Source organism: Candoia aspera, chromosome 3 (genome assembly GCF_035149785.1).
Source record: "Candoia aspera isolate rCanAsp1 chromosome 3, rCanAsp1.hap2, whole genome shotgun sequence".
NCBI lineage: Eukaryota > Metazoa > Chordata > Lepidosauria > Squamata > Boidae > Candoia > Candoia aspera.
Window position 1 is genome coordinate 100,997,640 of NC_086155.1, and position 12,899 is coordinate 101,010,538.

A 12,899-nucleotide genomic window follows, 5' to 3' on the forward strand; every position below is an offset into this window, starting at 1 on the left:
CATCCCTTGTTTTAGTACATAAAATGAGTGATAAGAGGTCATTAAAATCATATAACCACCCAGAGTCCCCCACTGGGGGAGAGGGCCAGTATTATAAAGCTAATAAATAAAAAAATAAATGCCACATCTTTTCTGGATTATATTTCAAACATGTATTTTAATATTTGATTCTAAAATTCAAACATCTGGATGGAATCCAGTAAACATGCACAAATGTTTTAATTCTATCACTGGAGGAACAAAAGCAAGATCAGCTATGGTGCCACTTCTGTCAGGCAAAGTTAGAGGGAAAAGCAAAGGAAATTAAACATGATTCACCATCTAAAATCGAAGGACTTGGCAAACGTGTTCAAAGGCAAACGGGAATCCATTGGGCAAAGTATCAAGCAAATATTTCAAGAGGCATTCCCAGCTCTGATTTCTTTTGATACCAAAGGACTTACCTTAACATTTAATTTAATGGGATTCTAACCTTACCATTTAAATTTAACTGGATCCTAACCATGCCGTTTAATTTAACTATCTGAAAGCACAGTAATGATGTCAACCAAGCTATGTAGTAAAATGCCTCCATAATCATAAACAAACTGAAAGTTGGCTCACATATACAGATTCATTAATGGATGATTATGGCAATATCAGATATGTACTCTGACTATGCAATTTCTTCAAAAGAGGTATTTTGTTCAAAAGACCACCTATGAAACGCCTTCCTTTGTGTAATTAAAATCTTTAAAGTAGTTTGCTTCACTGTAAACTGTACATCCACACCCATATGGAGACAGCCAGGAGCAGCTTATGAAGCAGCCACAAAAGCCTGGGAAAAGACATAGCTGCTTTAATGACTTGGAAGAAAGGTAATTCTAATGCACTCCCCTATTGTGAAACACTGCTTTTGAAATAGTAGTTGTGGATTACCATAGGTAAGAATGTTCCCATCCTTTTCAAAACCCAAATCTTTTAGGAGGAATCCAACCAACATGGATCATCAAGAATCAGCTAACCAAGTGAGATAAACTGAGGTAAGAACATGGATATGAGAAATGTTTTTTTAAAAGCCATTATCTGCCTGTGAACGAAGCAACTTTTTTAGCTCTCTTCATTTGAAATTGCAAAACAAGAAAATGTGTCATTCTCCCCAAATGACTTTTTTCTTTCTTCTTTTCCAAAAATTACTAGTGAAACAATTGGGCCAATCCAAAGAGCTATATTACAACCTAGCTAACTGTGAAAAAAAGAAGAGTTCTTTAGCAAAAACAATTTTCAGCATGCCATTGTGCAGCCTAAGAGAATGCAGGAAATGTTTCAGTGATATTCAGCTTCCCTTGAGACACTACAGCTCATGAAAACTAACTAGTGGCCTAGGCCTTAAAATTCCAATGGGCTTCCTGCTTACATTTAACCCTCTCTGTGCTCCCACACTAATGTAAGCCCTTTCTATGCCTGATACTAATTTAAACAATATGACTGCATTCCAGTTGCAGATCTTCTTCTCCCCCAGGCAGAAGCAAGAACTGGGGATGGGGAGAGAAAAAGTTTGAGTTCAAGCAGTTTTTTAGCCTAGAATCTAAGGCTCCACGTTATTCTAGCCCAGTCTTTACTTTCCTTGCAACTGGGGATACCATACCTGGGCTGCACAAATCCATATGATGTCAGCAAAGACTCTGAACTCTGCTGTCTTCCAGTGGTCATCTGATTTCTGCAGCCCAGATGAGGCACTTTTTACACATAGAGCCCAGGTCACACAAGTGATTCAAATACAAACACAGAATCTCCTCCATCACACCAGTCCATTTAAAGGCTATTTTTACTATTTATTACATTATATTGCTTATTGCATTACATTATTAAAGAGTGCACAGTGCATTGTATCTAACTTCTTTTTTGGGTAAGAATAAAAGTCTATGTAGTCCCATCTATGCACTACCAAAAAAGGATAGAAAAAGGACACAATTGGCCATAAAGTTTGTGTATCCTAAGTTATTCCTGTAATTAAAATAGAAATGCAATATGGCTAGATTCACAAGCTTGGTTCCTCTACCAGCCTAAACTTTTGGCAAAGTGTGTTTGTGTATGTATACACATACACACACACACACACACACACCTTCTAGTCAGTGTTGACTCCTGGTGACTGCCTGGACAAGTCCCTCCAGTTTTCTTGGCAAGATTTCAAAAGTGGTTTGCATTGCCTCTTTCCTAGGGCTCAGACAGAATGACTGGCCCAAGGTCTCTAGCCTGGCTTCATGCCTAAGGTGGGACTAGAACTCTGAGACTCCTGGTTTCTAACCTGATGCTTTAACCACTACACCAGGCTGGCTCTCTTCTTGATAAAGAAAGGATGCCTTAAATGTAGGTTTTGTAATAGGTTCACTTACCTATCTATACCTATACCTATACCTATACCTATACCTATACCTATACCTATACCTATACCTATACCTATACCTATACCTATACCTATCTTTTTTAAAGAAATGCCAAAGGAAGAACAGGGGAAAATGAATGTAAAAAAGAGTCAGGGCCTTGATCACGTAATGGCCATCACCTTAACTTTTTCACATGCACAACCCTGTGGATGCCGCTGAAGAAGTGCCAGCATAAAAAATGCTGATCATCTCCCTACCAAGAGGATGACAAGGAAAGTAAGAATGCCTGGTGATGGTTTCCTATATCATTTGCCTTAGTAGTAATGATTACTGCTAACCCTGGTTTAGTACAATTGTGCAATCATGCTTACAAAGACTGGTCTTTTTAAAAAATTATTAAGCCCAGATATGTCTCGTCCATTAAATAAAACATGGTTAATTTGGTAGATCAGAAAATTGCACTACCACCATGGCTTGTAAAATTAAGGCCATATTTTTAGAAATCCTTTTCTACCTTGCCTTAGGCAATATCCAAACCATCCTCAAGTTTCTTTCTTTATAGGAAAAGCAAAATAATGCCTGTTTTCCCATCACTCAGTTCAAATTAACTTAAGAAATAAGTCCCACTGATCTGAGAGCAATTCATTTAGTATTCCAAAGAAATATGCATCTAAATATTATAGTATTTAAAAGACAGAATGTAAAGCGCAGACACATTCTCTCAGTTAAAGGTTTTTGTTCTCTTCATTCAGAGTTTTTAAATGGTTAAAATACTGGATTTTTTCCCCTCTGTGCACAGGTTTGAATACACTAAAATAAAAATAATTATTTTTTAAAAATCCATACAGTAGCTAAAATTATTATAGATAAATCTACCTTTATTCTGTACAGGGGAGGATATTCTGAGTTAATGTCCAACTTTGCAATTAAGAAAATTCAAATGCGGCCCTGACAGGAAGTTTTGAAAATATAACAATGTTTCCTTTGCATAAATTCACTCATTTGCATTCTGGAACTCCCGAATTTGGGGAGATGCTGAGTCAAAACAGATGGAAAATATGAACACAAGTGAGCTGCCATTACAGCCTTTGTTGACCAACTGGCAGAACATATCTTTAAATAATAAATAAATATAAGGAAGGAAGCTGGAATGGAGGCCAAGGTAGGAGTGCCAGTTCAGACTATTGACTTTCCATTTTTTAAAGCACAGAGCCAATTGCAAATGTTGCCTGCATAAGATGCTTAAAAATGTGGTTTTAAGAAGAGCTTTCTTAAACAAGGAGAAACTTTATTTTTCCTTCATGTTTCCCATGTTAAATTACTTTCAAAACTCTGTGTGAAACTAGAATACAAATCACTCATAATGTCTATATCCCATCTCCCCTGAGCAGTGTATATTTGGGGAACAATTGCATGCAAGCATCAAGCTAGCTTTAAAAAATTAATTCAAATTATCAAATTCATTCCTGTAAGAATCCTCATACACTGTACATGGGCTGCCTTTAAAGACCATCTAGAGGTACATCTGGTTCAAAATGCAGTTGTGCAAGCAGTAATGGGTGCTTCTTATTGTGCCCAGGTGTCACCACTGCTACACAAGCTACATTGGCTACCAGTTGGGTTCCAGGTGCAATTCAAGGTGCTGGTTGTTATCTTTAAAGCCCTTCATGGCATAGGGCCTGGTTATCTGAGGGACCACCTCTCTTCCATTGTTTTTGCCCACCTGGTACATTCGGGCAGAGTGGGTGCACTCCAGTTCCCTTCTACTAAATGTTGGTATCTTGTGGAATTGAGGAAGTGTGCCTTCTGTGCTGTGGCCCCCACCCTCTAGAACAGCATCCCCCCACAGATACAGATGGCACCCATTCCCCTGGGGTTCTAAAAAGTCCTTAAAAGCTAGCTTTCATCCCATGCCTGAGGTTAATATGTTGTGGCAGGTGAGGGGGGGACTGTTGTGCTGTTTTAATGGCTGTTTTTAGTCTGGGCTGTTTTGTTTTATTTATATTTTTAATTGATTTATCTTAGTGTTAGATTTTTGTAGCCAGAATCTATTGGAGTGGGCAGCTATTATTTATTTATTTATTTATTTATTTATTTATATCTCAAATTTGTACTACCGCCTGAGGAGGGGCTCTGAGCGGTTTACAATAAATTAATCCATTAAAACATTAAAACCATCATAATAATAAAACATACAATAGAATACAATACAATATAAAATAAAAAAATAAAAAAGAAATCCAGATGGCTATAAAAGATCATAAATTTAATGAAATCATCTTCATCGTCCTTATATGTCCAAGGAATATACAGAATTAGCTTAAACCACCTAGTTAAAGAAGAGGTAGGGCTGACCCTACCAGGGTCCCAAAGCCTTGGGAGAGCTCATGAGAGGTGACATCACTTCCAGCAAGTGCCTGCACTACACTGAGCAAGTGGATAGGGATGATGGAAACCATGGTAGTTGAAGAGAAGCACTACTAACTCACTACTCTCTGAGTTCCTTAGTTCCTCTCCCCTCTACCCCTTCCTTTCCTAGCACACAGTGGAGTGTCAGGAAGAAATGATACAGGTCAGGTAGTAGAGAAGAGGCAATCCATTACTCAGCTTTCTAAAACAAGCAAATTCAGTGTCATCTCTTATTTCTTCTCCTTCTCCTCTATTATCCAGTTCTTAGTACTCTTATGGAACAAGAACACAAGTCTGGAATGAAGGAGGTGAGCATTTGGGCACTCATGAAGGCTAACTTCTTCTAGGAACCTTTGAACTTGACTTGGCTCTGATGCAGGGCCCTAGCTTTTTCAAAATTTTAGGAATATTCATGTCCAAAAGGAAGATTTCATACCACACTTCAGCATTGGTGGGGTCAGCTATGTGGTATATCTGAAGGAATATTCTGAAAGGATGCTTAGGGTTGTCCATATAAAAGATAAAGAGCCATAAGGGGCCTTCTCAACTCTAATGAGAGATATTCTATTTCTCTTAAAACTGGTAATTCTAAACTGAATTGGTATATAAACCATACATAAAAATTAGCATATGCAAACTTTACACAACTCTACCCTCTTCTGTCCTCTTTTTGGTGAAACCTTATCTAATATTGAGGAAATAGCCACCTTAACCACATTCCTTTATCTTAGTTCAGCTTTTCAAGGACTTCTTGGAAGAATGCCAGCACTAGTTTAAAGAGATATAATCACTTTAAAGTACTCTTAAAGTGGTAGTTGGTTTAAAAATTGATTTAGCAAAGCAGCCAACATTTAAGCCATTAACTGAAAGAGCACACGAAAAATGCCTCTCTGTTACAACTGCATTCTTACATTACAGCAAATTCTCCCTCCAGATGTATTGAACTACAGTTCCCAGAACTCTCAACCGGTCTGGCTATTAGAACTTGTACAACACATCTGCAGGGTGTGTTATAAGAAGATATAGTAAGGACTCAGTGTTGCTAACTCATTAGGCTGCTTTTCTTTTCTGCCTCTTAACCCAGCGTTTCTCAACCTTGGCAACTTTAAGACGTGTCGACTTCAACTCCCAGAATTCCCCAGGAGTTGAAGTGCACATGTCTTAAAGTTGCCAAGGTTGAGAAACACTGTCTTAACTCCTCCAATAACTAGAAAATAGCCACACAATTTGGGGGTTTAGGAGGTCTTCTCTTGTGCCTTAATTTACTCCTGATAAATCCTCTTTAAAAAATGGTCAAATTTCCCCTCTGGGGGATGCTGAAAAGTACACAAATAGGGTGCTGAGGAGCCATATGGAGACTAGCTGTCCTAACAGTCAGGAATCACGCTGAGACGAGGAGTAGGTCTCTAGTGTTTATTACTGCTACATAAGACAGAATCCTAACAAACTGAAGAAGCGTGAGAAAAATCCAGACAGATAAACCCCAGAAGTTAAGGCGGGTCTGATCTGTGTCTCTTTGAATGACTGCTTAACTCCTCAGTACTACGCATGCGTTTTCCCCCCTGGATAGAGGCCCCCTCCTGCTCGCCATCAGTACTCATGACACTAGCCGTTGTCAGTTCCCTGGTGTAATATTTAGGCAACATACAAATGCTTACAATAAAATAGCATTTTATTTATTTATTTAAATTTATAGGCTGTCCAATTCCATTACAACTTTGAGTGGCGTACAGTACATGACATTTAAAACAATGCAATCCACAGAATACAAAAAGAAACTTCCAGAAAAAAACAACCACCATCTCACAGCTCAGACAACCCACAAGGGGCCCACCATCCATTTTAGCCCCAGGTCTGAGAAAAAAGCCAGGTTTTAGGGGCTCATCTAAATAAGGTCAGGGTGGGAACCATACAAATCACTTGGGAGAATGTCATTGCAAAGGGCAGGCACTCCAACAGAGAAGGCCTGCTTCCTAGATCCCATCAGATGGCATTGCTTGATCAATGAAACTTGGAGCATGCTGACTCTGCCAGATCATATAGAATCAGCAGTGACTATGGAAGTTAGGTAACCACCCACTTAAGTAACCAGACACTATGCCACGGAGGGCTTTATAGATGATAACCATCATCTTGAATTTCACCCAGAAGTCACTGGTAAACAATGAAGTTCACAGAGCAAAGGTGTTACATGAGAATACCACAGCATGCCCATAACTAGCCATACCACTGTGCTCTGGGCCAGCTGCAGCTTCTGAGTGGTCCTCAAGGGCAGCCCCATTTACACTGTATTGCATTAGTCCAAATGCGAGTGACCAAAGCATGTGCATTTGTCTTAAGGACCTCCCAGTCCACATATGGGGACAACTGTATCTATGCAAAGGCCTTTCTGGCCATAGCTGTGAGCTGTGAATCCAAGAAGACCTCCAAATTGTGCATCAGTCTCGAAGGGGACAGTGCATTACCATTCAGAACTAAAGATGGAGTGCCTCCAGCTATGGGTAGCCCAAATAGCCACTCTGTCTTATGAGGGTTGAGCTTAACCATCTTCCTTCCCATTCAGAACCCCACAGCCTCCAAACACTGGGACAAGACCTGGACAGCATCACCTGATTGGCCTAAGGTTAAAATGTACAGCTGGGTATCATCAACATACCAAAGATATTTGACCCCAATGACCTCACCCAGTGGCCTCATATAAATGTTAAACAGAAGATGTGACAGCACTGAGCCCTGATGTACCCCACATGTTGATCTGTCTTTCCCCCTTCTCTCTCCCCTGCTAACACTGATTAAACCCAGCAACAGAGGCAGGAGAATCACCACAACACTGTTCCTTCTTCTTTAACCCTCTTTAAAGAGACCAAGCACTAGAGGTTTTCTCCAGTTACAAATCTAGATCCTGGGCAAGCAATGAACCAATATCTAATCAGTTTAAAGAAGAAACTATAATCAACCTGATTAAACAATAATTCCAAACAGGAAATTCTAGCCACTGCCACCAGCTGTCAACTTTACATTGGCTTGCAAACCCAGGAGTACAATGCAACTTCCTCTGAGACCAAATCTTAGAAGGAGTCAACCCAAATTAAAAGGAGAATGTGCAGAATCCCAGCCTACGCTGAGTCTCCTAACAAGTATTGCCAATTATCAGAGCATGCCGAGAAGGCTCAAGTAACACCAAAGCCTTCTTTCAACAACCAGCCTTTCATCATTTGAGCTCAATAAACATGTGTTCCCAATATTTTCCCTCATGAATATGTCTCCTTCAAAACCAAAACACTGCCTGCTTGCCAATTCCAAACCCTTGACTGAAAAAGGCTTAAGAGTTGACCTCTAGGGTCTTTCCCCAACTACCTCTGTCCTGGCTCCAACAAATTCCTCAGTTCACATTTTTGCATCAGCTACACACACTAAATTCTTCTATTCTTGCGTCTTCTGTTTCTACAGGACCTGGGGAAAGTACTAGTGGATAGATCTGCATGCTTCTCTCCCCCTGCTTTTATGTTCTAACTACAGCCAAATTTCATGAAATTCCAGTGCTCTTGCATGAAAATCCATTAATTTTCCAGTGAAAACTTCAATTTCAACTATAAGTGCCCAGTAAGATTAGCCAAATCTCACACCATTTTTAAAAAATGTGTTCTTACTTTATTGTTAACTTTTGGCACTTGGGATATCATGTGAGAGGAGCATTACAATACCCGGCATCAAAAACTCCACCCCATTGCTAGAATGTGGATCCAGGATATGTCAGATTTTCTCCCTCTGAGACCAGCTCTTGCTAAATTCAGGCATTCAGATCTTCTATAGTCACCACAAGAAGCAGTCCAAGTAAAATATTGTCTGTTGGTGCACACACATACACTAACAATCAGAGTCAGTTTTTGAAGCACTTGTGCAAGCCCACCAAAGGCCATGGCTGTTTTAATGCTCAGAAGAAAGGAACTTCATTTGTGCTAACATGCTTGTAAAGCATCTCTTTTGCACCCACAATTTATGTCTAGGAAGGGTCCCTTTTCCTTTATTGTCTAGTTCCTAGTCCCAGCAATGCAGCTGTTATTTATTTCCAGGAAACTATGATCAGACAATATTGACAAAAAAAAACCTGGTACACACTGTGATTGGCACTCAACAGCTTCTCTCTGATTTTTTTTTTTAAAGAAGAGCTGGAGGAGGAAGGAGTTACCTTTACTCTTTAAATGTTGGTTGTGATGTAAATTCTTCCTTTGCTGGCACATTTTAAGAACTTGAACATCTTAAAAGGAATGTCTTTGTCCTTAGATAACAGCTAGCCACTTACCAGATCTTTCTTTAAAATAATATTAAAAGTTGGTCAAGTCATCCTGTAAGATAGTTATTTTTCTCACAATAACTATTGTTTTGAAAAATCTTCATCACACCACACAACTTAGCTTGTAGTTAGCATGTGTGTATTAAATTGTGTTTAATTGTGTTTCAGCACCTACACTGAGGATCTGGCAACCTCACCTAAACACTGTCAGTTACCCAGTTCAAAGTAACTGATGGTGAATCAGTTCAACACCATCCAATTCCCTGGCAATCCGGAAGAAATGCAGTTGCATGAAAAGTGTTATCTGAAATAGCACGATGGGACTCCAGTGTTAGACCTTCAGGCCCTCTGCTGGTAAGCACTGCACTGCAGTGGCAGTTTCTCTCAAATATGTTGGTGCTTCACATGAACAAAACGAAAAACAAAAGAAAGAAAATGTTCTCTTGTTCTGGGGGGGAAACCTAGGCCATCTGGTGAAAAATGGCTTTAAGAATGCATCTCTGTTGTCTTATATTAATATTAAGAATTTTTCCATTAAATTGCTATCTTTTCCTTAAAGAGCAAATACAGTCATGGCTGCGAACCAGTAACTTTTATCATTCCCGCAACAAAAGCAAATTCCACATGACTTCATTCTGGAATAGCTCAGGTGAAAGAAGTAGCTGGAAGTTCAGATTTTTAAAGATATTTCTGGGTGTTTAGTTTGAAGTGATTTCTGTACCTTGATTGTCATGTGCCCCAGCCTAGGGCAGTCTGGTTTCTCTTTCTTTTAAGGATCATCCAAAGATGTTTGACAAAAGAAGAGAAAGTCCAAAGAAGGAGATAGAAAACAGATGCTACGGAGTGGGAGAGGAAACAGGAAGAATACATGGACAGCAGAGTGTATAAGGAAGGACAGTGAGGAGAAGAAACAAAGCTGAAGCACCAGCCATAAAATTTGATTGTATCAAGATCCCAAGAACTTTCCATGGGAAGTACAATGAGTTTCAGCAGGGGAGTGTTAAAAGTCATGCCTTTGGAGGATATATAAAAGGTATCCTGCCTTTTCCAACCTGGAGCCTTCCAGATGACTACAATTCCCATGGGCATTAGTTGTGCTGGCTAAGGATGATGGGAGTTGTAAACCCCCAGTTTGGGAGATACCAGGTGAGTGAAGGCTGCTTTAGATGATTTGTGGTTATTATTCTGAGGGAAGGGCTCCAAAAAGGAAAAGTATTTCATTTAAAATAAAACTTCTAAAACATTGATAAAACATCGATACATGACATTGCATGTTTTTATACTGAATAGAATCTGTGTCACCACTGATGTTTAGGAATACCATATGTTTTCCACAGACATCATTTACAGTTAATAATGCCATGTGCTGGAGTCATAAACCCTGTTTTCAATTCATAATTTAATCCAGCAAAAAAAAAACTATGTAAATCTAGGGATAATTTCCAAACAACGTACCTATTTTGGCACATTAATATGTTGCAGGAAGTACATTCATTTATTTAATGAAGTCCCTTGAAGTCTCCTCTGGGAGAGTCTCTTTCCAATCAGCCTTTTATGAAAGAAAGTAATTCTGTGCTGTCTCTACTTTTGTAATAATGGGATCACATCCAATCCATCACTATTTCAAGAGAACCTGTTCTTGTACACCCATGCACCTTTTACTGTGTTATATATATCTCTCTCTCACACACACACACACAGACACACACACACACACACTGCAACTAATTTTAATAGCCCTCCACAAGCCTGTGTTATTAAAATAATCCTTTAAAAATCCCCAACTATCTGTACAGGCATGTCTTTCTAAGTAATTCCCCATTTTAGAGCACTTGAAAATACTTCCTTACCTGGATCATGGAAGGGAACCAGTGCAAAGTTGTAAAGTGGCCTCTTGGGTCTCTTCAAAGAAGTCTCCAAAATTTTGGAGGCACCTTCAATGACCTGAACTAAGTCATCATACATTGAACCAGTCACATCAAACACAAAAGCCAAGGTAGATGCTCCTTGTGGGATTTCTTCCATGGTGGGTTGAGGCTCAAGTTCTACCACTGCATCTTGGGCACAGGTAGGCAAAACAAGGAGAACAAAAAAGAACAATGTGCAGAATCCCAGTGCCCGCAGGGGGACCTGGTCATGGAAATCCATGGCTTTTCCCCCTTTTTCTCTGGTACCTCAGCAATGTGCTCAGCTTCCCACCTCAAGCATCACAAAGGATCCAGACTGGTTGTAAGGAATGCATTGGATCAATCCTTTTTCAAAGCAAGAGCAGACGTCCACCCTGTCCCCTCCCCTTTCCCCCCCCCAAGAACTTTGCTTTCCAGAGATTCAGGAGAAGCAGAGAAACGCAGCTACTTTTGCTTGTGCAAATTGCTGGTTCTTCTTCCCTTCCCCTGCCTCAGTCTGTAAGGGGAAACTGAGCCCTGAGCCAAGAGAGAACGAGTCCCATTCATATCCCCCATGCAGCTGCTGCTACTTCTGTTGCCACCTCTGGATTCTTTGGCAAGAGACCCGAGTTCTCCAAACTTCGGCTGCTGTTGAGAGCCAGTGGCTGCAGTGGCTGCTGCTGCAGAGACAAGGAGGAGCGGATGCTGAGAACAACTCGCCCTCTCATTGGCCAAGCCCACTTCCCCACCTTTGCCTTTGAGGCGCTCTTTTCGGGTGATCTGTTAAAAATGGTATTTGGGGTCCCTAGAGTGCCATAAAGTCACTCAAGGCAAGCCACTTTCATAAGCAGATTCATAAAACACGGCACACTTGTCACTCTTTTGGAGGAAGTATCTGCAGGAGGAAGGAGGCACTATTTTTTTCTTCTGTGAAGAATGTTTAAATAGACTTACAGCAAGGGGTCTGCTCTTAGCCATTTGCATGGCTAGCTCCCTTGGCTCCAAGTAATTTGAGCTCTGCCAGGCAGAACTGCCTCTGCAGAGAACTCACACTCCAAAAGGCATACGGCTTTCCCTCACTGAACGTATTCTGATATTCCTGAGGAAAAGTAATTGCAGCCAAGATCAGAGGCCACAGCTGCCTTCCATCATGTTGCCTCAGCCAGGCAAAATTTTGTGGGCCCAAGATATTCCACGCATTTCTTACAATTGCTGAACATAAATTCAGAGGGGCAGACTCAACATGCTACAAAACATCCGTTTGGACCTGGCATTCTTCAATCATTCACATGCACACTTGCACACACTCACACACACACAAGAAGTTGCTTCTTTGTGTATGAACTTGTCCACACAAAAGCAGTATGAAATGCCCAGTCACTTGCTACCCACAGTGGAGGCTGAGGTTCCATACAGTAAAACACACAGAAGCATCTTCAGGCCTGAATTAAGTGAAGGCTGGCCATGAGTGCATTGGATCGCCTGGGTGAGGTATCCGTGGAGCCATGGAAAGCTTGTTTGCCCAAGGTCTCAGATCTGACCTCAGATTCTTCTAGAATGTGATTTTCTTTGTCCTACTACCTTGTTTGCTGAATTTTCAGAAAAGAAGATTGTGATCTGAGATTACCCAAAAACAATCAGCTCTGCCTTCATTAAGAGGCAGTGGACAAATACTCCTATTCTGCATGCAATAATGGATTGTCAGATATGTTGCCTTGCCCACAGGCCCATCCTCTCTTGCCAAATAATATCTGGAAGCTCATAAAGAAGAACAAGGTGTAAAGTGGGTATATCTTACATTGATCAACACTGATCATGTAGCTAATCAAACTACCCTGGATATCCTTAATTTCATTTAGGTCAGTGTCTCTTTTTTCTCTCAGGACCCCTTCCCACTTTTAAAAATTATGGAAGACCCCAGAAGAGCATTTGTTTGTATGG

At 40.3% G+C, this 12,899-nt stretch overlaps 1 protein-coding gene across 1 annotated transcript in view; it reads right to left on the reverse strand.

Moving 5' to 3' along the window:
• HMCN1 (hemicentin 1) overlaps window positions 1-11,340 on the reverse strand; it is a 269,695-nt gene extending 258,355 nt beyond the window's left edge. The window contains exon 1 of the mRNA XM_063298423.1: window positions 10,923-11,340. Within this exon, the coding sequence (XP_063154493.1) occupies window positions 10,923-11,220 (298 nt within the window). The 5' untranslated portion in view covers window positions 11,221-11,340. The remainder of the gene's footprint in view (window positions 1-10,922) is intronic.
• Window positions 11,341-12,899: the final 1,559 nt, after the last annotated feature.